This window comes from Haemaphysalis longicornis, unplaced genomic scaffold (genome assembly GCF_048455015.1).
Source record: "Haemaphysalis longicornis isolate Haplotype H1 unplaced genomic scaffold, Haemaphysalis longicornis Haplotype H1 scaffold_10, whole genome shotgun sequence".
In the NCBI taxonomy this organism is placed as follows: Eukaryota; Metazoa; Arthropoda; class Arachnida; order Ixodida; family Ixodidae; genus Haemaphysalis; species Haemaphysalis longicornis.
In genome coordinates, this window is record NW_027526204.1 from 96,997,147 (window position 1) to 97,022,921 (window position 25,775).

Below are 25,775 nucleotides of genomic sequence, written 5' to 3' on the forward strand. Positions count from 1 at the left end.
GTGCAAGATTACAGGAATCGCGGGTCAAAGGAAGGTACCATTAGCAGACGAGACGCAACATAGCAGACGGCTAGCAGACGCTCCGATGACGCGATGCGCGCGCTGAAAGCAAAATATCGCTCGGCACGCACAGCGCATGCGTGATGGTTCGCGCTGGGCACGGTAGGCTGCTCTGATAGTACTGGCGGCCACGCGCTCCCGTGTTCACCCTTAGCGAGATCACCACTCGGCGACGGTCACGCCCATCCAGATAGGTTGACGACAACGATTCATTTACGTCGTTGTGCAGTCGACAAGCTCAAGGCGCCTCCTAGACGAATAACCTTTTCCCAGTAGCTGTGTGAGAAGAGAATTCATTATGAAACCACATATCAGCACGCAGCGACTAGTGGTAACAGCGCTGCCCGAAAAACACACACAAAAAACAATCAGTTTCCAAGTACTCCGGGCAGCCTACACTTTGCACAACAATTCTCTGTGGTGATGAAACAATTAAGCTACTCTGAAATCAATGCACACAAAGTTCACATGTGTTCAAAGAAACAGTTCAGAAACTCGTTGAAAGTCAGTACGGCACAATAGTGATGCTCAGAATGTTATTCCTGACCGCTATGAAACGCGTGGACCAGCGTAACAGGAAGGCTTCTTCACCTAGAACTGCCAACTCATTGTCTAAGTGATTCATAAGCATTGACCGCACACGCCACAGCAATGGACACATCGCCCGTTGCGGTCGGGCGCGAAGACACGCGGCACCGCGATTTCGCCATAATACAAATGCACCAGCACACATAAGGAAGTTCACCAACGTGTCATTTGAACGTGTGCTCATTCTAAGTGTAACACCAAACAACCTGCTTAGCACAGTCCAAAACGTTGTAGGAAATACAATCGCCCTCTCTAACCAAAAGTACTAACGAAGAACCAGACGTTCTGGGAACCAGCTCGGTTTCCTCCTCAGGGGCGACTGTGGTCACCTGAAGCGCCGGCCACTCACAAAGCACTAGGTTGTGGAGCGTGTGCCTGCGTCTACACAAGTGGGAGGGTTCGGAGGGAAGGATTTGTTTTTTTTAATCGTCCTCTACAGATGCACCTACCAAAGCGAAATGATCAGCTCCAAATATTTCTTACACTTAGGAGTGCGTGCACATGGGACCCCACATGAAAACCATGATCTTTTTCTCAAGTTGGTCAGGCTTTCGAAACGTTTCACCGAAGTTTTCTTTTGCGGTCTGATGCTTCGCAGTTCTGAACGACAGTTCAAATTTGTTTCCGGACATCATTCTTGCGCTGCCTGACGTTCCAGTAGAGTGCTTGAGGAGGAGCACTCAGCGCAAAAAGCAACACCGGGTCTCCTGTCCTTTGTCGCACCGTCCTTGACATTTTTTTTTTTCTAGTAGCGTTCAAAAAGCACTCAGCAGAACACTCCGCCTGGCACAGAAATTTCTGCCCCTCTCACCCCCTCTCACCCACCTCAATTATCGTATGGTCCCCCGACCATCTTGGGGGATGGGCAACACTCACTGGATCGAATAGCTAATAATAGAAAGGGGGTGACGTACCAGGTGTTTATCTTTTTGTTATGCGGTTAATTTTGTTGCCCTGTCCTTTTTTTAATCATCCTCTACTTTTAAAGATGCACCTACCAAAGCGAAATATTTAGTTGATCAGCTCCAAATATTTCTTACACTTAGGAGTGCGTGGGACCCCACACGAAAACCATGATAAAATAAAAAGAATTAGCACAAGGCTATTCGCTTCCTTAATGTGCGCAACACAGAAAACACGCCAATACCCATTTATTTGGCTTTTTACTGACATTAGAATGAAATAAAAAATACGGAGATGCACGTGATTAACAGTCAGATAAATAAAATAAATCCCTATATAACTGCTCTATTGCTTGCATAGTTTGTTCCACAAGCTACTCGTCCGTTGTTTTTCTTTTTGCTTGTTTAATTATACGGGGCCGAATGAGATACTCCCCGCCCCTTCCATATATCCCCATCTTCGTGCAATCGTCACCCACTGACTGCGTCGCTGGGCACGATGAACGAAAGTCAATGGCTTAAATTATGAGCTATTCACACCCGAAGAAAAGGTAAACATTCACCATGAGCGCCTACACATCTATTCTGCGAAAAAAAAAAAAAAAAAAAGAAAAGCCACATGGAGAGCCTCCGAGAACACATGAACATAGTCTCGTGGGCCCCACAACATAATGACTGTACTAAGCAACTAAAGTAGTTTTAGCTGTTCAGAGATTTTATATAAATACGCTTTTTTGTCTTTTTGGGACATCGAGGAAAAAAAAGCTTTTTTTCCTCCATGTTTTGGGGTAATTTACGGTATGCTTGTGTTATGTTAGCTGGCCGAGGGGCAGCAAGCAGCAAGCAGCGCTCACGATCTGCCAAAAACTAGAAAAGAGGTCCGAATTAAGTAAATGAAGAAGCACTTTAACTTGCTTCGTCTTTTCCAGCACACGCACCACACAAATAGAACCAACAAGAAAAATGCGGATTGTATGACTGCGAACATAGAGTTTCATGTAAGAAACTCTATGACTGCGAAAAGATCAGTTTCAGTTCTGGATTCATGCAAGCGGCGCGACGCTGGCGACGCTCAGCGGGCAACGCCGGTAGCTCCGCTGCTGTCATGGCAGTCACCAGCTGGAAAACGCTAAAAATGGATCCTGGATAAGCTGGGCTCGCCTTGCAAAATAGACGTTGCAGTCGGTGCCGCGCAGTTGCGTTCACGAAAAAGTACACCGTTTATAAGCCTCCAAAACAGCTCGCAACAAGAGCATGGCACACGTAAAGAAGCTTTGTATTAGCGGCTTCCGCACGGACGACGAAGGCAATGATGGTGTCAAAGTCTCCTACAAGTTTGCCTGGCCTGGAGAGTCGACGGCAAAGAACGACACCGCTACCTTGTCCCTCGTCAACGACTTATCGCAGCTCGAATCGCTCATCCGAGGCGACCTGTACGGCTCAAAGAGGACTTCTCGAAACTTCGGTGACTACACGCACTGCCGCGAGCTTGGTCTTCAACACCGACAGCAGCTGGGCGTCAATGAGACGTACGGCACTCGACACCTACTCCAGAACGGTCTGTATCGTGAACGCGAAATCACCCTCGGTCGTATCAACAAGATCTTCTGTTCGGCGTGGCTCTCGGAGCGCCAAATCGTGTTCGGCACAAAGTGCAACAAGGTCATGATTCTCGACTCGGAGAACGGAAAACTATGTCAGATCCCCAGTCTGCGCAGTTCGCAAGCCAGCCCGCCGCCAGAGAACCACTGCGGCATCCACGGGCTACAGATGAACCCATCGCGAACGCTGCTAGCCACTGGCGCGCTACACGCCAACGACACGGCCGTCTACCGGTTGCCGACGTTGGACCCCGTGTGCGTGGGCGAAGGGGCGCACACCGACTGGATCTTCGACCTGGCGTGGCTCGACGACGAGTTCTACGTGACCGGCTCGCGGGACGCCACCCTGGCGCTGTGGAGGGTCCGCGAGCCCCGCGGCCTCGACACGGGCTGGGACGAGTCCTTTCTGCTGCCTCCCGCGTACACGCAGATGCGGCCGCTAGCCGTACGCGCCTGCAAGGACGCCGACAAGGTCCGCTCCCTACTGTTCAGCCGCCGGCACGGCGAGGTGGTGGCGCTCTCCCTGAACGCCTACATCCACCAGTGGGACGCGTGCAGCCTGCGCTGGAAGGCGTCCCACAAGATGCCCTACAGCCAGGAGAACGTCTGCTTGGCGCAGCAGCCGGACCGGTACGTCTACGCCGTCGGCTCCAAGTCGTACGTGACTTTCCTGGACTCGCGGACGCTGAAGGAGACCCACAAGGTCCCTTCCAAGTACGTCGGCTGTGGCATCCGCTCGCTGAGTTTCAGGGACGACCTCCTGACCATCGGCACGGGCATAGGCGTGATTCTGTTCTTTGACCTGCGGGCTTCCAAGTACCTCGAAGATGCGGGGCGGCCCATGTACAGCATGTTGAAGGCCAACAGGGGCTGGGTTTACGCTGACGAGCTGTACCGGGAGGTCTTCTGGAACACGGAGTACAATCCGGCCATCTACACTCACTGCTACGATCCCTCGGGGCTTCGGCTCTTTGCTGGCGGGGGACCACTTCCGGCGAGCCTTCAGGGAAACTATGCCGGGTTGTGGTACTGATGACAGCAAAACTAGGGACTGCCATTGGTTTAATGTCATTCACCTTCATTAAGCACACCGACGCAACTTTGAGTTTTATGACGCGCACGGCGCTACAGCCACAGGTACACTCTTTTGTTGATGATGTCTGAGTATTTTGCATCAGCGTGCTTTCTTCACGCAGCATCCAATGGGAGCACTTTTAGATTGCGTTTCAAGTGTGTGCTTAAGTGAGCTGTGCAGCTTTGGTTTACATTCACAGATTCAGGCAGCGCCGCCTGTATAATCATTGCCTAACGCGTGAACGAAAAATGGCCAAGCAGCCACTCTCCTGTTGCTGTCTCCTACCCAATCGCGCTCCGTAGCCTTCCTAAGTGCTTTTATGTCCGCCAGCCGGCGCCGCTTCTCGGAAACTGTGCAAAATAGTTGACAGTTTGTCTAGCGTTTCCCAAGTCGCCGTTCCTACGTCTTCTTGTTTTTCACCGTGGCTATCATATTGGTCTGTCGCTGATAAAACTGCCTTTGCCCCGGCGGACGCAAAACCACTTGTGCTGCCGCAGGCTGATGCCGGCTTTGCACGCTTACCTACTTGGATCACGTGCCACGAGATTTTCAGAGTGGGGCATCCCCCTCTGTCCCCTCCATTTCTTGGCCTTGCTTTGTCCACACTGTTCGCACTCTGCACCGGTACGCAGTTCTATAATTGAGAACTGTGCTGTAGAAGCGACCAGGCAGCATCGCTGGACCCTGAGTTTCTTATTCTTTTGTTTTCTATAATTTCCTGAAATTTACAAGCACAGGACATTTTTTTTTTTTGGAAAGTAATGGTAGAAGCGAGCGCTTGAACAAGAGATGTGCACGCAATTTTTTCTTCACTAAATCCTACAGAGAAAAATATCAGTAAAATAATGGCTGTACCATGCGAAAATACAGTTTAACTGTTTGCTATTTGTCGACCCGACAATTAATATGCTCTTACACTATTTTACTTCTTCCTCCGTCAGTCATCTTTCGAAAAATGCAGCAGGTATGAAGCGAGCGACACGTTAAATGAGATCCCCAGTGTGCCCCCGAACTAGCGCCCCGTCGGGGCTAAGATGTGAGCGAAACGGCTCTTGAATCTCAACAGGCAGGCTGACAGACACACATCGTAGAAGTGGGTGCAGTGTTCGCCCCTCGCGAGCAGCGACGTAAAATAGGACGTCCGCCGGCGCGCGCCACATAGTGGGTGAGTGCCTGAACTAAGCGTCCCTACCACTCCCATTGGAAAGCGGGCGACGTGTTAGGCAATGTTTATACAGGCGGCGTTGATTCAGGTATTGCTGAATTCATCCCCAAGTTGCTTTCGCTTAAGGCTTTGAGGTGTCTGTGCTTTATGCACTTGCAAACGCATGCAGCCAGGGTGCATACTGCTGTGTCGGTAACACTGAATTTTATTGCACTGCATGTTTGATATTTTATCGTGTAACAGTGAATCGTAGGTTAAACAATTTATTCATTGTGCTGCCTAAGGTGCTTACCAAGCACTCGGAACTCAGTTTGAAATGGGATTGCGCAGAAGGGGACGACTCATTTTTGGTTTCTTCAAGGGAGAGCGTTTAGTGGAATGAACAGGCTGCGGAAGCACCACAGAACTGGAGTAGAGAATGACGTGTGCTGTTTTTATCGTTTCGCAAATTTGCAAGCTGTCGTCGATGGTTTTTAGCAGTAAGAACGGGAGTGTTTTTATTACGTGGCCCGTAGATCAAACTGCCTCAGGGCTATGCAGGCTTCAAATAATGGGCACCCCAGGAGTATTAGTGCCACTTGCATTTAACTGCTTATTGTGTATGATTCAAACACTGGTAAAGATGAACATGCTGCGCGTACAAATGCCATTTTGGTAATGTTTTTATTCTGTCCAGTATTGATTGATTGTAGGGTTGAACGTACCGACGCTTCACAGGCGATAAGGCATGCCGTAGTGTAGGGCTCCAAATTAATTTTAATCACCTGGGTATCTTTAACATGCTCCGAAATCTGGGAACTGATGGGGCATTTTTGCTTTTCACCTCCATCAGAAAAGTGGCCGCCACGGCCAGGAATTGAGCCCGCATCCTTCGGCGACATAGCCACTGAGCCACAACTGTGGAGGTTTTTTTTTTTCCCCCCACCCCCAATAATGCTGCCACATGAAGAATCTCATTGTATAGCTGCTACCGTGCATTGTGTTGTTCACCTACAATATGCGTTCGTACGTTCGATTTTTTTCCAGCTTTACATTTCGATGATGACACTTCTGTATTTTTAGTAACTCGTCAAGAAGCCACGAGCCTCAAAAATGCTGGCCCAGTTCTGTTTTTGCTTCTTATGTCTTCTAGCAAAAGAATGTGTAATTGTTCAAATTTCGATTCTGTCGATTATTGTGGTTCTGCTTATGCGCACCTGTTGTGACAGACACTTTGCTGAGGTGTGCGTATGCCCAGTTTCTAAATCCATTCTTGATTTCCATCTTGTGTATCGCATAATATCGTGACATGTTCTAGAAAAAAAAACGAACTTTGATTATAAAAACGTCGTGGCAATGATGTCTGGTGTCGAATTTTGTGAAAAGTGTGACGGCCGCTACTGGAGTCCTACACAGACTGCGTGCACAAGTGGTGTTCTCAATGGTTCTGCGACTGTCTTGGAGTTTTTGTTTGATGTGCAATATTTTTTCTTTTACCCTTGAGTCAGGATACTCTTTTTCAAGGTTGTGGGGGCGGGGGGAAAGCCAGTGTGATTGTGAAATAGAAAAGCCGTTTTGTACCCGATCAGTCGTACCGTTTTTGTCAGCAACACTTCGCATCTTCACAAGCGACTCACGTTTGTCACCGTAATCTTAAAGGAGTACTGACACCAATTTTCGGCATTAATATTATTGCATAGTTCGCTTCCTTTACTCTACATAATACCGTGGCTGAAATATGAGCGGCTTGCGACGTGAAGAACGTACTTCAATGGGATCTCATTTACCGCTCCGACGGAACAGCACGCAGAGTGCCACTCAGCAAATGGACATCAGTGTGACATCATCCCGTGGTAGCCAAAAGTAGTGATGCGGCAAGCGCTCATCAAAAACTGGTGATGTCACTTCATGCACGCGGCCCCGCGAGCGGTGACTGGGCGCAGGCGCATTCACAAACGGGTGCACGTAGCCAAAGATACAGGCATAACCGCTGCCCAGAAAGGCACTGTTCGCAAAAATAAAGTTCCACACACGGGAAAGGAAGCGATGACATAGCCCGGAATCGCAATAGAAGTCACCATCAGTCATCAGGACTTTTATTATTGAAAGCGGTCATCGAAATTTCCGCCGCAATGGTAGGCCCGACACCTTCAGGCAGCTCGGCTATCGAGCTCTGGCGGTGGCGCGGTCGAAACAACGCCCCCACCGGCCTCCACAGTGTTTTGACGTCTGCACAAAGCGGTGAGGTCATGCCGGGATTCTGTCATATGCGCCTTTCAGGCTGAAAGCGCGGGAAATTTAAACACGATTTTCAGGCGGTTCAACGTAATTAACTATTGCGCGCTGAAGTATTTAGAGTGCTGTGTCGGGTTCGCCAGACCATTAAGCATCGATAAAAGCAACAAAAATGGAACATAAAATTTTCGTGTCGGTTCTCCTTTAACGTGCTGAAGCGAAAGCTGGGCCTGTAAACTTTCATGGAACACCGAGTTAGTAATTTTAAATTTACCCCGACCAAACCCTGCACTCAACTTTTGTAGCGAGCCGACCTCAGTATTGTACCAAGAGGAAATTCTAGGTGTCCTAATTTTGATCCTGCATACATTTAAAAAAGGCAGGAAACAACGTTAAGCACGCCTTGATGGTGCTATGGCAGTTGAATTTTGCCAGGTGGTAGTTATGATGATTGCCTCCACACGTCCAGAATTGTGGGGGAAATCCCAAAGAAAAGTGGCGAGAGTTGACAGGCTTTGTTTTTGTTAAAGTGATGCGTACTGCAAAGCACAGTTTGACTTCCACTCGATACGCCCTCCAAGCGAAGGCCACAGAAAATGTAAGTCTGTTGAGGAGTTGCACTTTTGCACAAGTCTCTAGCATGTCTCACCTGTTCATGAAGTAGATACGTTCTTAAAGGGGATTTATTGCTTAGGATCATATAACGCAAGGAGGATCGCCTTTGTGCACATGTACGTCGCAACAAACCTAACCATCCGTATAACATCAGAAACCTTCTAATCCAGTTGGTTAACTTTTGTGCCGGTGGAAGGTGTACAGGCTTCTTAGCCTGCCAGTCGGACAAATTAATTTTTAGTTTTTGGAAGCTTAAAGGGACAGCGAAGATGAAATAAAAGTTTGGTTCATTCAAAAGACTGCTATGTCTCAATAACAATCATACCAGTTTTTTTCGAACAACTAAATTAGATAACGAGGAAAATTATTGGAGGAGGCTCACACGGAAGGAAGGAAGGAAGGAAAATGAAGGACGCTCACACTAATGCAGAAGACTTGACGGCAGCGAAGCCATACCAACTTTCACGACCATCACGATGGTTTAAGTCCATGATTGCAGCCGATTTGCTTCCTCTTCGCTGCCAGAACGACCTTTGCTCCACTATTGTTGCTGCAAGTGTAAGCTTTCTTCATTTTTTTTGGAAGTGACAATCATTGGACATCACCTTGGAGGGGCGTACGCTATGACACGTCTTTCTCGTTTTGAGCTAGTGTTGCCACGATTACGACGATTGCTGGAGTTCCTTCTTTTTGCCAATCTCCCTAAGTGGGTACGCTTGGCTTGACAAATGTGCTCCGGGGACGCTGGGCGGTCGCCGCGAGGCACGCACACACGAGCGCTTGGCATTTTCATGGTTTTTTTAAGTGCCGGGCGGTAGCCGCAAGACACACGCTCATGTGCGCGCACTCCCATTTCCTTGGTATTTTTAACTGTGAACAGGAAAAAAAATTACACCATCTTCCCGTAGGGGAACCCTGAGTAGTATGCGAAGCAGCCATCGAGTCGACTGAAGTTCCCATTAGTTTTCAGTTCGTCGTTTCCGTTGACGTTCAGCTTCACGTGCCTAAGTTGTATCAGTAGCTTCTTGACGTAGTTTGAATGAGTGAAGGACATAAGGCGCGTTCCTGTCTCAGTTTGTAGCGCAGTGGGAAGAGCGCCACGTGCCTCCCGTTGCGGCCAGAGAGTCGTGGGATCGAAACCGGGCGCCACCTAACTATTTCTTTTTATAGTGGACTGCACTGACGTCAGCCCAAACGCTGACGGGGCTGAAGCGACGCGCATGCGCAGAGTGCAGACGGCGGACAATGACAACGAGGGAGGAAGGGACACAGCTGCGAGCTCAAGATGCTTCGCATCTAAAATTACAATTTGCTAAACAGCTTCAGTGTTAGAATAGGCGAAGTAGTGACAACTCGCCAGCCACCTTTCCACACTACCCTTGTAACCTCACAAAGACATGTTTGTGCTGTTCACAGCTGCCGACCAAAGTAACTGCTGCTGACGTTGTGTAGTACGAAGTTTGAATGTTTGCAAACAACCCTTGTCTTTTCTTGCAGGAAATGTCACGTTTTGTGCAAAGGCTGGAACTGAGTTGAGCGAGTTACCGACAGTTAATTTTTAACAGCCAAGCTGTTCTTGGTCTACGTTTTCATGGGCAAAATGTGGCAATGTGGCCGTAGCGATGTGGAGAGGGCAAAGCCTGGTGGGTAGGGGAGGGAGCAAGCGCCACGCACACTTGCAGCAAGTTAAAAAAGTGCTTGAACGAGATGCTTAAATAGGCATTTTCTAAAACTACTAAATCTGGTGGCGACGTTTTTACTTGTCAGCATTGGTGAGCGAAAAGAAAACGTTAGGCGTATTTGAGGCAAGGCATCAATACACAAGTGATGTCTGCATATTCCTTTTAAATAAAAATGCATGGCTGCTGGATTTTTGCAAAATGTGCCTTTAAAAAAGTCTCGACCTCAAAATAGTAAAAGCGCTTGCGCCAGCCCCCTCGTGGCAGTGTTCCAAGTTCAAAAGTAACAAAGGTTCCAGTAGATGGCACAAGCAGTGGAACACGGCAAAAATGAATTGGCGCGAATGGGAATCCATCTGCTGACTTTGAGAAGGTCTTTGAAGCTTAGCTTTGCAATTGGGGAACTCCAGGCAGCTTCACTGTTTAAGTCAGGTCAGTGAGGCTGGGCATATTTAAAAAAAAATAAAACAGGGCTGTATTTTGTCTTCATAGCCCCTTAAAGTGTCAAAATGTGAGAAAGGGAAACAAAATTTTAAAACAAATTTTGAAGTCATTTCACTTCGCGAAGGTGAAACACTAGCGGATCTGGGCAGCGCCTTGGGGAGTATACAGGTGCGCAGGGGGGTATACAAGTATACAGGGAGTATACAGGCAAGGGTTCCCTTGCACATCTCAGACATTTGGGACGTTGCAACACCGGCCTTGCACGTTGAAACACCGGGCATGCACGAAAACGTCCATTGCATAGTCCATTACACGCCCATAGCAACACGTCTGCTGCAACAAAACCTTGTACACATACGCGCTTCCATCATACGTATAAACTCTCCGCGGTACGTGCTTGGAGCCACTAATCTCGTGCATTCTTTTCTTTCTTTAAATTGCATCCTGATGCCAAAAGATCAAGAAGCAAAGAAGGTTGGTACCTTGCCGATACACATTACCTTCAACTTTTTAAAACCGTTAACGCAGCTTACACGCGACCTGTAGTACATTCTTTTTCAAATTTTCGTTATCTCATTAACTTTGTAGTTTGAGCACTAATTTCGCCATTACGCGTGCTTATACAATAGGCATGGCTACAGGGATTCGGTGAGGGTAGAGTCTCTAGGCCAGTGGAAGCCAAAAAATTCTTACAACTCCACCATTCTCACGAACTTGTTTCCAACTGTATGTGCGCGCTTTCAAAATTTATTCACGCCATTCACTTAGGTGGGGAATCTCACTGGTCGCATATGCAGACTGTCACGCAGCACTCGGGTTGTCTCGGACCACTTTGGACTGCCTGGGAATGCTCAAGATGCATCACCGCAATGTCAACATAGGTGTTTTGCCTTCGCTGAAATATGGCTACTGTGGTTGGGCACAAAATCCTGCGAAATCAAACCTAGCGTTAAAACACCGGCTTTCCAGACAGCTCTTTCACAGCACATGCCCTTACTTTTCAAGCAATCAGAAACATGCACAACCAAGTCTGCTCAACAAACGTTGTTCAATTTGAAAGATGTAGCCTTCGGTAACTCACTCAGCTCTATTCGAGCCATGGCAGACATTTTTTAAACTGGAAAATAGCAACAAATGCTGACTCCGAAATTTTGTGCTTCAGTGACGTAATATACGCCACCACTAAAAACATCTTCAAATGTGTTAACTGCGCAGTCACATCCAAGTGACACCATCAAACAGAACTAGTAGAGGCTCCACTACAATCACTATCATGTTTCTTGGCGGTGGATTAGGCCGGCAGCCGCCAATTTCCCAAACAAGATTCTGCGATTTGATAAAGAAATCACCAGAAAACAGCCGACAGTGGCCACAGCTTCAAATGCTTTTCTTTTTTTTTATTCTCTCAATTATTTGCCCCACACCCGAGATAAAATTGGCATCGTTGTTATTGGGTGTACTAGTCTTTTTAATGAACTCAACTTTTGTAAGCACTTCATGCTTAAAGAAAGGATAGAAAGGCTGCACTCCCATTGGAGAAAAAGTAACGAAAAAATAAGGCATTCGCGTGCACGTCGCACCCGTCAAAAACGTGACCAAGAAAGATCCGTGATGCAAGCTCACAGACATGGCACACTATTTCAGACTACAGCTCTTTTATTTCAGAAGTACTTCATCAGAGGTTCTCCTAGAATCTGCTCCACTTCGAGGATCACATCCTGGCACAAGTGCTCCACTTCCGTGCTCTCATCTGGAAAAAGAATAAACCGAAAAAATTACCCGCAAATGAACAGATGAGACCTTTATCGGAGAAAGAAGGGAACCGCCTGCAAAGACATTACGGCAAAGCAAACTGTGACAAAGAAAAGTTGGCTGACAATACTCCCTAATGCAAAATTTAAGCGCAGCGCGAACTGCGGTCTTCTTGACGACGGCATACAACTGCTGCGTCTGAGGAAATGATTACATCGTCAGCGAACACACGACAGCGCGCACTTTTTTGGTGCTATCTTACAGCACGGTGCCGCAACTGAATCTGCCACACGCAGCCTCAGCATACCACCCTTCTCCTCTCACTCTCGCCACGTTTTTTTCTCTACTTTCCTGCTCACTCTATCACGTCTATCTTCAGTGTCCTCTTCATTCACTTGGTTGCAGTGAGGCCGACGGCGACGCGAAACCACAAGAGCGGACGCCTAGAAGCTGCACTGTTAAAAAAAACTAAGCTTGCTGAGAATTTTTGTCCACATTTATTGAGCAATGTCTTACAGCAATGAACGTTTCGCCGAACTCAATGTGCCATCATGTCGTGAACCACGCAAGCGCAAGCCTCATCATTTGCATCAGCGGAACAGTTGAGGGTGTTGTTCCCCAAGCCACACGCAAAGTGCCTTCGAAACCAAGCTAGAAACAAAACTCGTGCAGTGTGTGTTTACTTTTCGCAAAAAAAATGCAAGACACAGCCTTTCCCAAAAGAGTGCAGGCTGCGCTGTACAACAACGCCCGAACATCAGAAGAGGCTCACAGCCTCCACCAACTCCGAGCATGTGACCAGATGCCACAAGACATTGATGAACAGGCACCTTTCCCTCACTTTGGAAACAGTGTTAAACCTCGTATTACAGTGTAGACCGCTTATAACGTATGTCGCGGGAGCCGCAAAAATCCGCACTATAAGCGGTACCGCACTATAACCAAAACACGCACGAATTCAACCACATCGCCACCTATCTCTCAGGTCAACCTATATTTATCATCACTCAAACGCACAGCACTTAAAAACGAAGGCACGGTCTATATTTCGTGTTATTTTTAACATCAGCCGCTGCTGCAGGGCAAAAGCGCAGTCTCACAAACGGCGAGCGCGGCTTTAACTTCCGTTGTGTTTGTTTTGAGACCATGGCTGCGTTTTTAGCATCTATGAACAGATGCCGCAAGACGTGATAAAAACGCCAGCGGGATTTTTTTTTTTTTACCCCACCTTGTGTTCACGATGCCGAAGGCGGCTGCTTATCAGCGCAACGTACTGGTGGTGGAAATCTTCGGCTTCGCGCGGCTCGAATGTTCGGAAAGGGAAAGAGCGGTGGCTCATCAGCAACAACGTTCTAAAGCGTGAACCGCGTGCACGTGGTAGATTTGGTATCGCGAAAACGTGCAGTGCACGCCAGCGCGGATACAACTGGCGTGGTGTGAGCGGCGCGGTAAAAGGCGGCAACATGGCGTCGGCACTGGCCGTGAAGCGGTGCAGGCAGTTCCAGTAAGTTCCAGCGACCGCTTCTAACCGCTCACTGAAATGCCGCACGGGGCGCAAGCGAAGATGCTCATGCAAGAAAGGAGCTAATAATGTGGGCGAAAAGTGGAATATAAACTGCCATCCACGCTGCTTGTGAAAGCGCCCATCAAAAAATACCGCGGTGGTAAGCCTAAACATCTCTGGCGCGGCTAGCCGGCTCGGAGCGCTTCGAATCTCCCGCCATTACGTACGCGTCTCCCCATTGGTGCAAGTCGTCAGGCTCCTCCCACTGCCACGCGAAGAAGCCACCGCGAGCGCGGAATCGTCGACACGAGCACGAAAAAAAAAAAAAAAAAAAAAAAAACGCGCAACGCTGATGTGCACGATTCGTGCGCAAAAACGGGCCATGCGGTTCACGATTAATAAAATCAACTTGCCGCGCGCGGATGGGGAGACTGTCGCTATCTTTCGAGATGCATCAAGCAAGGTCAGTTGTGGTTATCAGGTACGCACGAACTAAAGGGCGCCTATTTTTTTTCTTTGGGTGTCTACGTTAGAGGAGGGCAAGGGGTGCACGCTGCGTCAGATGGCCGATTTCACCCTTTTTTTTTTCTTTTGCTACCCTAAAACAATGCCTCAGCTGCGCCGGTCGATCAGCAGACCCGCCGAAAAACCGCACTATAAGCGGTATTGTGCTTCGGCGAACCGCATCTTAAGCGGTATGCTTATGCATTGAGTTCTATGGGAGGCAAACCGGTGGTCGCAAAAACCCGCGTTATATCCGGTCCCGCACTACAGTCTAATCCCGCTATAACGAAGTCCGCTTCAACGAAATTTCCGCTTCAACGAAATATTTCTAATTCCCCGTCAGCTAGCCATAGAAGTCAATGCAACAAAGTCCTCGCCACAACGAACCATTTGTCTGGCTTGCTTTCACTTCAACGAAATTTTCGATGAATTGGGCTGGGTTTGAACAATTATTTTCAATAATATAAGCATAGCGACAGCTATCTGTAACTTTGTAAACATTCAGGACGCTTAGTTTCACCGAAAACATGCGCGGTGCGCCCACACCGCCACCCAAAACAAAACAAAACAAAAACTCATAGGCGGACGCCATTGTTTGATGGTGATAACGATGTGGCTGGCTGTCTTTACATGAGGCACAGGCCCGGTTCGCCAAGCCGGAGCTACAGCCAATCTGTATCCAATTGAAATTGCACGAATGTGCTCCGCTGCTGGGGCGGCGCCGTCATGTATGCGTTGTGACTCGTGAGCAGCTGTCCTTGCCGTTTTCCTTCTACCATTCTTAGTCAAGAGCAAAAATCATGTTTGCGTGTTTGGTCTTGAAGCCAAGTCATCCTATCTTAGTCGCAAGCGCGCGGTCATGTTTAATGCAAGCGCGCGCGTCTTGCCACGGCCGGACTGGAGCAGCGGCGAGCGCGCACCTTCATGAAACTGCGCGCCCGCCGCTCCTCCAGCCCGGCCGTGGTCTTGCCTGCCAAGGTCAGTAGCTGCGGTGCCCTATCAGAGGATAAGATAACGGCACTGCTCCTGCCACAAGAAAAAGGGGGGCTTCCAACGGCCTAGCAGCTATCTGCAAGTAATCAGTTCGGTGGGCACGCCTTGTTGTGCAGCAATACGTTTTGCGCCTGCATTTCTTCACCCCCCTCCGTAACGCGTTCTTTGCGTGCAGTGAACACAGATAACCATTGGTATGTTTGTTATCTGAATAAACACGAGGTTATTGCGCGTCACTCCTTTTTCTAAACATTGTTTTTTTTTTTTTTTTTTTTTTTTTTTTTTGCTGCCAATGATGCGGAAACATACGGGGCTATTTTTCGAGCCTTTCCTGAGTGTGTTGGGGCGGATTTCGCCTCAACGAATTTTCGCTTCAACGAAATTTTTCGCGCGTCCCGTCAATTTCGTTGTAGCGGGATTCGACTGTATAAGCGGTTACGTTATAAATGGTCTACACTGTATAAGAGACACTCAAGGGACCCGAAGAAATGTCTCTCGTAACCAAGGTCTCTTGTATGCAATGTTGCTAACATGGTGAACATAGGAAAACTAGCCAAACCGTCTTTCTTCAAATGTCTCTTATAACCAAGTGTCTCTTGTAACGGGGTTCTACTGTACTATCACCGTCTCTTCGTAATAGGGTGGCAAGTTGGGCTACTTCGATATAATTTGCCATAAAAACAACAGCGCACACACTGGATTGGGTGAGAAGAATAAAAAAGCAAGAACTAAACTGCACACAACAACAGCGCTTGTTGAATCCTTGAATCCCTTTTAGCGTTTTCGTCCTGCCCAGTTCATGCACTGCTCTTTTCCCTCTTTCTTTGAGCACCTGGTGCTGTAGTACAGCCAATACTCGACGTCCCACAATGTCTCGATTTTCCGACCAACTTTGGATACTGTGACTACGAGCCATTCTCCCCCACCCACCTTCCATGAGTTCAGCCAGGAAAGGCACAGCCTCAGGCAGCAGGGAGAGGTAGTCGTCACCCAGCCTCCGAACCGCCTCTCGGAAGGCCAACAGCGTCGTGTAGCGAACCTGCAAAAAAAGCATCACAGGGGCATGCTCAGAACTTTTCCAGGAATGTGAAGGCGGAAGCCTAGCTGAACCTCCTGTTAATACGCTGCTCAACTTTACGGCCGCACCCGGCACCACAAGACCAGCGCACCCTCGACAGCACTCTCAGAAGATTGTTCCACTCGCTAGCCATCACCAGCAGCGACCTACCTTCCCTCGGTGCGCGCTCCGTCGACCTTGCTCAAAGCTCTCTACCGACACTCTTCCGACGTTGCTGTTTCTTGGCACGAAATTCCCAGCTCGCCCCTTGCGCTCTCATTGTTTGTACAATTCTGTGTACCTCACAATGATTTTTTTTATCTCGCATGTTCTGTGGGGCCTAGACATGTCGAGCCGCACAGGCGCGAGTAAACAAGAAAGGCTGCACCCTTGCCCACAGCAAAGATAAAGCGGCCACCCAACCAGCACTTCCCGCAACACGTGGGGCGGTACTCTGATGTTTTGTCCATTATGTGTCCATTTCAAAAGTGTCCGTTTTGAGCGAGCCCTGACTGGCTAAAAGCGAACAACTGGATGTGACGCAACGCAAGCACAGCGGAGCTACTGCATTGAGCCGCGGTTTCTCAGAGCAGAAGATTTTGGCAGTTCCATTTTGAATGTACCGGACATTGCCTTGTGGGCTCACCGGCGGAACAGGAGGGCAAGAAATAACGTTGGCCCGTACAAAATGCATGCAGAAGCATTCCGCCTCTCGAAGAGGACTGTGCGGTCACTGCGCGGCAAGCTGCCAGACGAACTTGGCTGGCGGCAGCGCGGGCACAGTGTCGAGGACCAAGTGATGTGTGCCCTTCGTTCCTTCGCTACCGGTGGCTTTCAGTCAGCTGTCGGTAACGAAGAAACATCGCTGTCGCAGCCCCCCGTGAGCTGGTGTGCCTACGCCGTCTCCATCACACCGTGAAATAAACGATCGTCTGCGAGCCTGACAGCTGTCGAGCAGACGACCAAAATCACAGAAGCACTTGGTATGAAATTGATAAAGTTACTTGGTTTGTGATGAATACTCACACCCAGCTTAAAGTCATAGAAGTGACACGAAGGAACGAAAATCCCGATTGCTCGTGTAGGTTTTCACTCGGAAAGTACTGCAGAAATGCAAACAAAAAGCTCGCTTCAGCATGCCGCAAGTGCGTCGATGCCAAAATGCGTAGTAGAGGGTGTTATTATCTTGATACACGGCCATTTTCACAGACATAAAAATCGTCGTTCAAGCGTGAAAAAAATTGATCAGCCGTAGGATTGTCTACGCTTTACTGCCACAGGAAACAGCTGGCTGCAGCTGCCAAAGTAAAAAATTTCAACAAAGCCTAGTCGCCTGTCTATTGACGTAATCTAGCCACCGAGTCGCCAGGCTCAGAAGCGTGACGAACTGAAACTTCGCCCAGTAACTTTGAGCCGTGCAACTGTCGTAGACTGAACGTCTGGTGACCTCTTTCTATCCTTGACGCAAGGTTTCACCCCTTGACTGACCTTCAGCTCCCGTTCGCTTCGGGGATTCTCGTAAGGAAATCCTTCAACGAAAGCTTATATCACTTTCAGCTATTATGGAGTGGCTGAAGCGTTTGTATGCGCCCTCTCCGGGCCCGCTCGCCGGGTGGACACAAAAGCACGGCGAATAACAAAAGCCTCCGCGGTTTCTCCCTACGCCCCTCACGCCAACTCAGCTCAGACGGCAGGGAAACAAACACAATACAGGCAAACAAGCTACCCCAGTGAAAGATATCTAATTGCCGGGCGATTTGAATTATGAAGTGAGGGGCCCGAACTTAACACAAGGCATGATGGAAATCTCCGGCAATGCAATGCTAAAAAGGCGACATTCCATTCACAAATCAGTGCATGCTGGGCGCTTCCTGTTGCACCAAGCACCACCTACTGGTTAGCTCAGAACACTGTCACAATGTTTTTGATAAACTGCGAAAACGAGCTGCCCGTTTGGCATCCGTGGCCTAGTGGGTAGCATCACAGCTTTTTGCCTTTTCGCTCATTTTTCCTGCCAGTGTAAATATACTTGCGTCCTTTCCTCTCTGAGCCTTTAGTACCATGCCGTTTGCTTGCCACTGTCCTATCCACTCTGTGTTTTTCCCTTGTCACACACCAGCAAGAACCTCCCTTCAATCTTCGCAATCTGGCGTCCGCGACAGGATAAGCTCGATTAACATCTCAAAGAGCTTGTCCTTGCAAGTGTGTGCGATGGACAGGGATGGACCTCGAAAGGCTGCACCTTGCTGGGCAGGCCTAAGGCTTTACTGGACATGCACTAAAGGACTATACTGACAGGGAACGCGGCATCCAGATGATGGCACTATCGAACACACGTGAAGCCAGGCGCAAAGAAAACAAAAAAAGCAATAGCTGCTATTCAAGCCCAGAAGAAGGAACTGGAAAAGAACGTTGGAACGTAGGGAGCAAGCAAGGCCGCCAGGAGCGAAGGGCTGCTCATCGAATGTGACCGGGCGCAGCGAGGGCAAGCGCAAGTGTCGAGGCAACCATGCAGTAGCGCCGGGGCGCCGACAGCTTCTGCCGGTAGAGCGGGGCCGGCGCCATAGGGCCGGACACTCGTTCATGCACCAACTCCAGGCACCCGGGTTTTGTGCCAGGTAGCATGGCCAGCGTTCCGACCTCCGGGGCCGCCATGGCATTTGGCGGACCACCTGTCCCTCCCACATACCAAGGCACCCGTGCTGTGCGCCGCGGAGCCTCAGCTCACCTCTTCCGTTCCTGCTGCGGTGTCAAGTCTTCTGCTACTCCAACTAATCAAGGCAGTGGCTTCGGCAACATTGCGCCACATCCATCTACTATGTCTATGATGACATCGCCTTGGGCAAACATTTCTGCAAAATCGACACCTGTCCGCCGAAAGCTCTACCAGGAACCATTCTCTGTAAGCTTGTTCTTACCATTCTCGCAGAAACGCTTGTTAGCTGGTAAGCTCCCGTTTCTATCCCGACAAGAACCGCAGTCCTCAGCTTTTCTGTCTGTAGTTTTTCTGTCTTCCTTCCGTCTGTCTGTCCATAAATGCTGTTCTCCCGTTCTCTGGAACTACGTGCTGTTACACTGTCTTCGCCTCTCGCGTGCGCGAGTCTCATTGTTCAACAAGCGAACCCTGGCATCATCATCACAGTCAGTTTAGGTGCAGGGGAGCCTATCACCACATTTAATAAAAGTTCTGCATCACACCAGAAGTGCCTGGCCTCCACAAACTTGAAAATTGAATGCGCCAGAAACCTTGCCCTTAAGGGAGGACACTCCTCTTAAAACTATTTCTTTTAATTTTTAAGTAAACCTTGTGAAACTTGTCAGCCTTGCTGCTTTTCCCCCACTGATTTCAAATATGGCATTATTTTTTCAGTAGGTCAATTAGGTCCTCAGATAATTAGAGGTAATTAACCATTTTTGGAGGAACAATAGTCAAAAGTGTGTTGGTCAGAAAACTGTAATCTTTACATTTTCCAACACTATGAACCCTAGTGAGTGCAATAAGACAATCAGTTTTTTGATGCATCGCTTGGAACTAATTTTACAGCTCATTAAACTTCAATGTTTGAAGTTGGCACTCAAAATGGCTCCTTGCCACTGGTGCCACCAAGGTTTAATGAGCTATGCAATTACAGTAGAATCTCGATGATACGAATCTCGCGGGACCGCGAAAAATATTCGTATCATCCGAAATTCGTATGAACCAACACAGACCAAAAAATTGAGCGCTGAAAAAAGTTTTCGTTTATTTCTTTTCTTACTTTCGCGTGAACAAATCCGTGATGTTTTCTGCTTTTTTTAAACCCCCACGTCACAAAGCAGTCCTTTCTGGAGCGCGTAACGCTTCGCCTAGCTTCGCGCTTGTCTCCTCACTCCCGCTGTCCAAGCTCAACAGTCAAGCGTGAACCGCATGGTGCGTTTTTGCACGCGATTCGCACGCTTCGGCATTGCGCGCGCTGTATTTTCACGGCCGCATTGACCATTTCGCGCCCGCGGTATCTCCTACCTCGGTCAGAAAAAGACGCTGACGACTTGCGAAACGCTCGAGACAGCCCGCTGGCTCCGCCCGAGATGTTTAGGCTTAGCACTCCGGCAGATATTTTATGGGCGCTTTCACTAGTGGCGCGGATGGTGTTTTATAGTACCATTTTCGCCAACGTTATCAGCTCCTTTACTGCACAAGAAACTTCGTGTCTGCCTTGAACGGCATTTTAAAGAGCGGCTAGAAGCAATCGCTCAAGCGGCCGTGCCACTTCGCGGCCGAAGCCGCCGCCAGTTGCCGCCGCCGGCCGCGGCGCGCGCAGCGTGCGAGAGGTTTCGCGGCGCGCATGGGGCGTGCGGGGCGGTTTTCGCGAGCAGAAAACAACAGCCCGGCCGTTTCGGGAGAAAAAAAAGTGACAAATGGGGAGAGAGAGCCGTCACTTGCTTGTTCGGCAGTCGGGCGCCTCGCCGGCTCGTTCGTATCATCCGTCGGGCCGCGCAGGTTCGTTCGTAACAGCCGAAATTTTTCCCATTGCAAACAATGCAATTTTGCCGGGACTTTTCAGAAATTCGTATCATCCCGAAATTCGTATCACCCAGAATCGTATCATCGAGATTCTACTGTAGTTGCAAGCAATGCATCAAAATACTGATTGGTTTATTGCACTCACCAGGGTTCATAGTGTTGGAAAATGTAAAGATTACAGTTTTATGACCAACGCTGTTTTGTCTATTGTTCCTCCAAAAATGGTTAATTACCTCTAATTATCTCGGGACCTAACTGACCAACTGAAAAAATAATGCCATATTTGAAATCAGTGGGGGAAAAGCAGCAAGACTGACAAGTCTCACAGAGTTTACTTAAAAATTAAAAGAAATAGTTTTAAGAGCAGTGTCCTCCCTTAAAAAGAAAAGTACACGGAAGAACATCCTTACTCCAGCCTTTCTGAGGGAAAATCTGTCGTTCAATGAAAAAACCATTATCCGAGCAGAAATACAGTCCTCCGAGCGGAAAGAGTCATGCGATGCAAAGATCATAATCCAATAAAAAAGACAGTCATCCCAGTGGAAAGACAGTCATTTGAGTACATAGACTGTCATGCAATAGAAATATTGTCATCCAATAAAAAGACCGTCAACTGATTAGATTAGAAAGACAGTCATACGAGTGGAAAGACAGTGATGTGAGTAGAAAGACAGTCATGCGACAGAAATACTGTCATCCAATAAGAAGACCGCCATCCGAGTAGAAAGAGAGCAATGCAATAAAACGACTGCCATCCGAGTAGAAAGAAAGTAATGCAACCAAAATACCGCGATCTAATAAAAACACAGTTGTCTGAGTAGAAAGACAGTAATCCAAAGTGAAAAAAGCATCGTACATTAAAAAGACTGCGACTGAGTAGATTGACAGTCATCCAAGTGGAAAGATGGTTATATGAGGGGAAAGGCAGTTATCCAGTGCAAATGCTGTCATCCAATGGAAAGACCGTCATCTTAGCAGACAAACCGTCCGTCGAGAGGAAAGAAGACTACCACTCACCCGTGCCGAGGAGTGCCGCATCTGGTACAGCAGCTTCTGGTGCCACTCCTTGCGGCAGGTGTCCTCGCAGCCCGCTGCAAAGTTGGCCAGGCACGGCACTAGGCGGCGCTCAACGCGCTCCTGCGTCGCCTCCTCGCCTCCCAGCTCGTTCTCCACCTAGGGCGAGGGAAGCGCGTCTTGTTACTTCGAAACCTCTGGCTCAAGAAAGCGATGATTATAGCTCTCGGAAGAACTTCTGAATGACCGCCATGAGAGCATCCAGTGGTGATGCAGTGTGCTGACCGGGACGAGAACGAGTGCTCATGTACAAAATGCAATCCAGAGCAAGGGATTAGTGCAAGCTTACCCGAACAAGAATACCTGCCACATGAGTTTGTTTCCTAATCTACCCTGCCATTTTTGCGTCTCAAAGCATTTTTATTTTTCATCGTACCGACAATGCTTTTCTGACGGAGGTGGCGAAAAGCGAAAACGCTCGTGTGTTCGAGATTTCGGCGCACATTAAAGATCCCCAGGTGGTCAAAATTAATCCGGAGCCCTCCACTACGGCGCGCCTAATCGCCTGCGTTGCGTCGGCGCGTGAAGCCCCATAATCAATCAATTAATAAGCCAACAATGCAGTAAACACCACCGCATTAAAAAAAAAGGAAACCCGACAACCGTCTTCCCACCTGGTTTATGAGCGGCTTGAGGAAGAACTTGGTCCGGTCGCGGGTGAGGAAGTCCTTGCCACCATGGTGGAAGCAGCTGGTCAGGGTGGCCAGCACGTGGTTGAGCAGGCGGCAGCTCTTGGCCTCGTCATTCTCAAAGTAGCTCTCCTCTGCAGAGAGGGAAAGCGAGAGTTTTGGGTCACGAAAAGGTGACAATGGCCATCTCTGGCCAAGAGGAGGGGCCCCACAGTGCCCGGCTAAAATGAGCACACCTACACAAAACCCCCACACTACCTTCATAGCCACTGAATGACTGCAGCAGCCTAAAAAAGGCCTACAGAACTGGGAATGCGATAAAGCTGCCCAGCCTGTATAAAGTAAGCGCACTTGGACAGCTTAGTGTGCACCGAAATAAATAAAAACAGAATACACATATCCGAACAGTAGCTGCGCAGCTGGGGCTGCAGTGCAGTCGTCTATTGTGCAACTTGAAAAGCATCATCGTTTGGGCAGCTGAGGACAGTAGCTTTTTGTTCACTTTACAAGCATTTCTCAAAATCACACGAGGAGGATGACATGAGGGCAATGCAGCTTCCATTTCTGCACTGTCATCATTTTGCTTTGCTCGAGGCCGCTTAGCAAAGAAGAACTCGGTTTGCGCATTTATATATTTTTTCCAAATTTACCGAGTGGTCGCGCCATCAAAGCTCAAACGTGTTGGCACTACTTGCATGGGCTAATATAAAATACAATGATACCCCGATTACCGTATTTACTCCCATAATGATCGCACTCGCGTAATGATCGTACCCCTGAAGTTTGTCGTCAAAATTCGATTTTTTAAAATTTCCCGTGCATGAACGCACCCTGAACTTGTCGCAGCAGTATGTCGTATGTGTGCCAATCCCTTTCAAAGCGGACATAACTATGTTATTGCCGCAGACTTGCTGATATTAGCGATATCGGCTAGCATGCGTTCAATATTAATGAGGAAAAAACTCTCACTAAATGCACATAATGAAGTCACAAGACAAAGAAAAAAATGCGCTCAGCTTGCTGCGTTGGCCCCCATGTCTGTTTTGATGTCCCGCACTGTGACAGCAGCAGCCACTTATTGGTCGCCCTGTTGTCACCTCGCAGCAAACTCGTTCCGGTGCGTTCCATACTTCATGAAAACACTGCATTGTGCGTCACTTTGCAAAGTAGCTGGCGGTGGTGTGCAGAGTTTTTACAGTTTTTACAATGTTTTTATTTATTATTTTTATTATGTTCATGGGACCTATTGTAAAAATTTGGACCCGCAACTTGCTTGCCTTTTCTGTGCTCAAAAGTTTTCGCAAAAAATTTACCCCGTGTAATGAACGGACGCCTAAATTTGCATAAATTTTTTGGGGAAAAAAAATGTGCGATCATTACGTGAGTAAATACGGTATACAACTTTCAAGGGACCACGCAAAAGCGTCGTATGATCAGCGTACGGGTTAAATTCCAGCCTACTAGACGGTCTCATGTGAAAGGTGGGCTAAGGGCTTACTTAAACTCTACATTCAGTGCGTTCTCACGTAATCTGCGAACCTTTAGCTAAAATCTCAAGCTTCTAAAAAAGAAAAAAGAAAACGAAACGCCTATTTTGTGCCCCCCTCCCCTCCACGGCATCTGCGCTAGCCTGGAATCAAGGAAGGGGGAAACTGGAATCAAGCAGGTGAATAAAGTGGGTGTACGGTCATCGCCGTGGGGTTGCGTCGTGTCTGTTTTCAGACGGAACTTCAAATTCATGGTCTGCCAGCCACCTGAACCTTGTCCTCTCACAATTGACCCATCGGTGTTCCGCTGCCGCGTGGGGCCGTCGAAGGGTAACTCCCGCCCACCAGTACCTTGCCTGCTCGCTTGCGTCTGTTCAGCAAGTGGTCTAGTGCACCTGTAGACCTTTGCACATAAAGCAGTGTCAAACGGGGGTTAAGAATCAAATAAGGTCGGGATGAGGCGGCGAAACGGTATAAAAGATGAGGAAAACGCCGATGTATCCCTGTCAGGACTCATCATATGAAGCAGACTGTGTGCCCCCAAGCATTGTATAATAGGGGTTTTTGATGCACTGTTTCCAAGCCAACGTTTACAATGTTTCCAAGCCAGCCAACGTTTACATGTTAAATTTATATTGCAGTAAAACCTCCTTACAACAGACCCTCAAGGGAGCCAAAAAACGTGTCTCTCGTAACCAAGGTCTCTTGTATGCAATATTGCTATAACGTGGTGAACATAGGAAAAACAACCAAACCGCTTTCATTCAAATGGCTCTTATAACCAAGTGTCTCTTGTAACAGTGTTTATTGTGACGAGGTTGTACTGTACTTGGGAATGGTCTCGCATCGAAATAAAATGGCATACATACCCGCTTTGGTGCTGTTGGTCGCAACCAGCAAGTCGGCTGCGTGCTCCACAAACACGCCCGCAAACAGCACAAACAGGCTCTTCAGCATCTCTGACAGCCTGCAGGCGGGAAATTCAAAAAGGGAAAGGACGGAGACAGGTAAGGGGAGGGGGGGGGGTGAGAAAAAAAAAAAAAAAAAAAGAAGAAGAAGAAAGATGCGACCTCACTTCTGTAATATTTGGTATAGTTATGCTGCGATTACCGTGGGTAAGCATGCAATGATTTCTTCAAAGTCTAAGAACAAGAAACACGCGGGACGCCTAGAAGCACCCGTTCACGCAGCACGTGGCACCAATGGGGCACAAGACATGCTCAGGGCCTTCACACATACGCAACATTTAAAGCAAGGGCTTGGTTAGTGGAACTGATGGCGGCCTGTCAAAAAACTGTGATACGTTCTCTGGACACATGGCACGTGCGTGAAACCGGGATTCCATTGTGTCCAAACGGCTACTTGAAAATCGCGAAAAAAAGAACAGTTCGAGATAAGACAACACACGCATCGATCATGAAGAAGCAGTACAACAGCATACCTTTATCTCATAAACCATGTATCAGTATGCCTTTAGATCGTTTATAGATGTGCTCACTCAGTGCTCGATAAGTCGTCACATGGGTTCATTCATCATTCGTGATTTGGGTAATTGAAGGTTTGATGCACTCTTAGCGAAGGTTTTGACGCACTCTTGACGCAGTTTTGATGTCAAAGCTTTCGGGCTTGTCTAAACTTTCTTCAGGAAGGGATGGCAAAGGTTCTTTTACAGAATAACAGAATAACGACACTTACTTTTCGGTAAGGTGGTAAAACGTGAGGACCTTGTTCTTGTCCACGTCTTCAACAGCGGCCCAGTTGAACAACTGGAAAAATGTTCCGGCGATTTTGAGCGACGTAAAAAATTTCTTTCGCAATACACCCCCCCAATGCCAGCTGAATTGCTCTTGCACGAGAGAGCTTCGCGATGTTAGCTGCGCCATCAGAGACCACTCAAAATAGGATAGACAGCTAAGGTCGGTCTGCCA

The 25,775-nt window shown here is 48.3% G+C and overlaps 2 protein-coding genes across 2 annotated transcripts in view; one reads left to right on the forward strand and one right to left on the reverse strand.

Moving 5' to 3' along the window:
* The first annotated feature begins 2,599 nt into the window (after positions 1-2,599).
* LOC144158908 (DDB1- and CUL4-associated factor 12 homolog) lies at positions 2,600-6,955 on the forward strand. The gene has a single exon (XM_077690095.1). The coding sequence runs from the start codon at positions 2,805-2,807 to the stop codon at positions 4,182-4,184; it is 1,380 nt and encodes a 459-aa protein (XP_077546221.1). The 5' UTR covers positions 2,600-2,804; the 3' UTR covers positions 4,185-6,955.
* Positions 6,956-11,981: 5,026 nt separating this feature from the next.
* LOC144158903 (HEAT repeat-containing protein 1-like) overlaps positions 11,982-25,775 on the reverse strand; it is a 165,482-nt gene continuing 151,688 nt past the window's right edge. Inside the window, exons 37-42 of the mRNA XM_077690090.1 lie at positions 25,543-25,613; positions 24,717-24,814; positions 22,346-22,494; positions 21,675-21,830; positions 16,027-16,135; positions 11,982-12,093 (exon numbers count right to left, since the gene is read on the reverse strand). Of these exons, the coding sequence (XP_077546216.1) occupies positions 12,005-12,093; positions 16,027-16,135; positions 21,675-21,830; positions 22,346-22,494; positions 24,717-24,814; positions 25,543-25,613 (672 nt within the window). The 3' untranslated portion in view covers positions 11,982-12,004. The remainder of the gene's footprint in view (positions 12,094-16,026; positions 16,136-21,674; positions 21,831-22,345; positions 22,495-24,716; positions 24,815-25,542; positions 25,614-25,775) is intronic.

What these genes read in the sequence shown, in the direction of transcription:
- LOC144158908 (XM_077690095.1), top strand. Translation starts at nt 2,805, where the DNA reads ATGGCACACGTAAAGAAGCTTTGTATTAGCGGCTTCCGCACGGACGAC.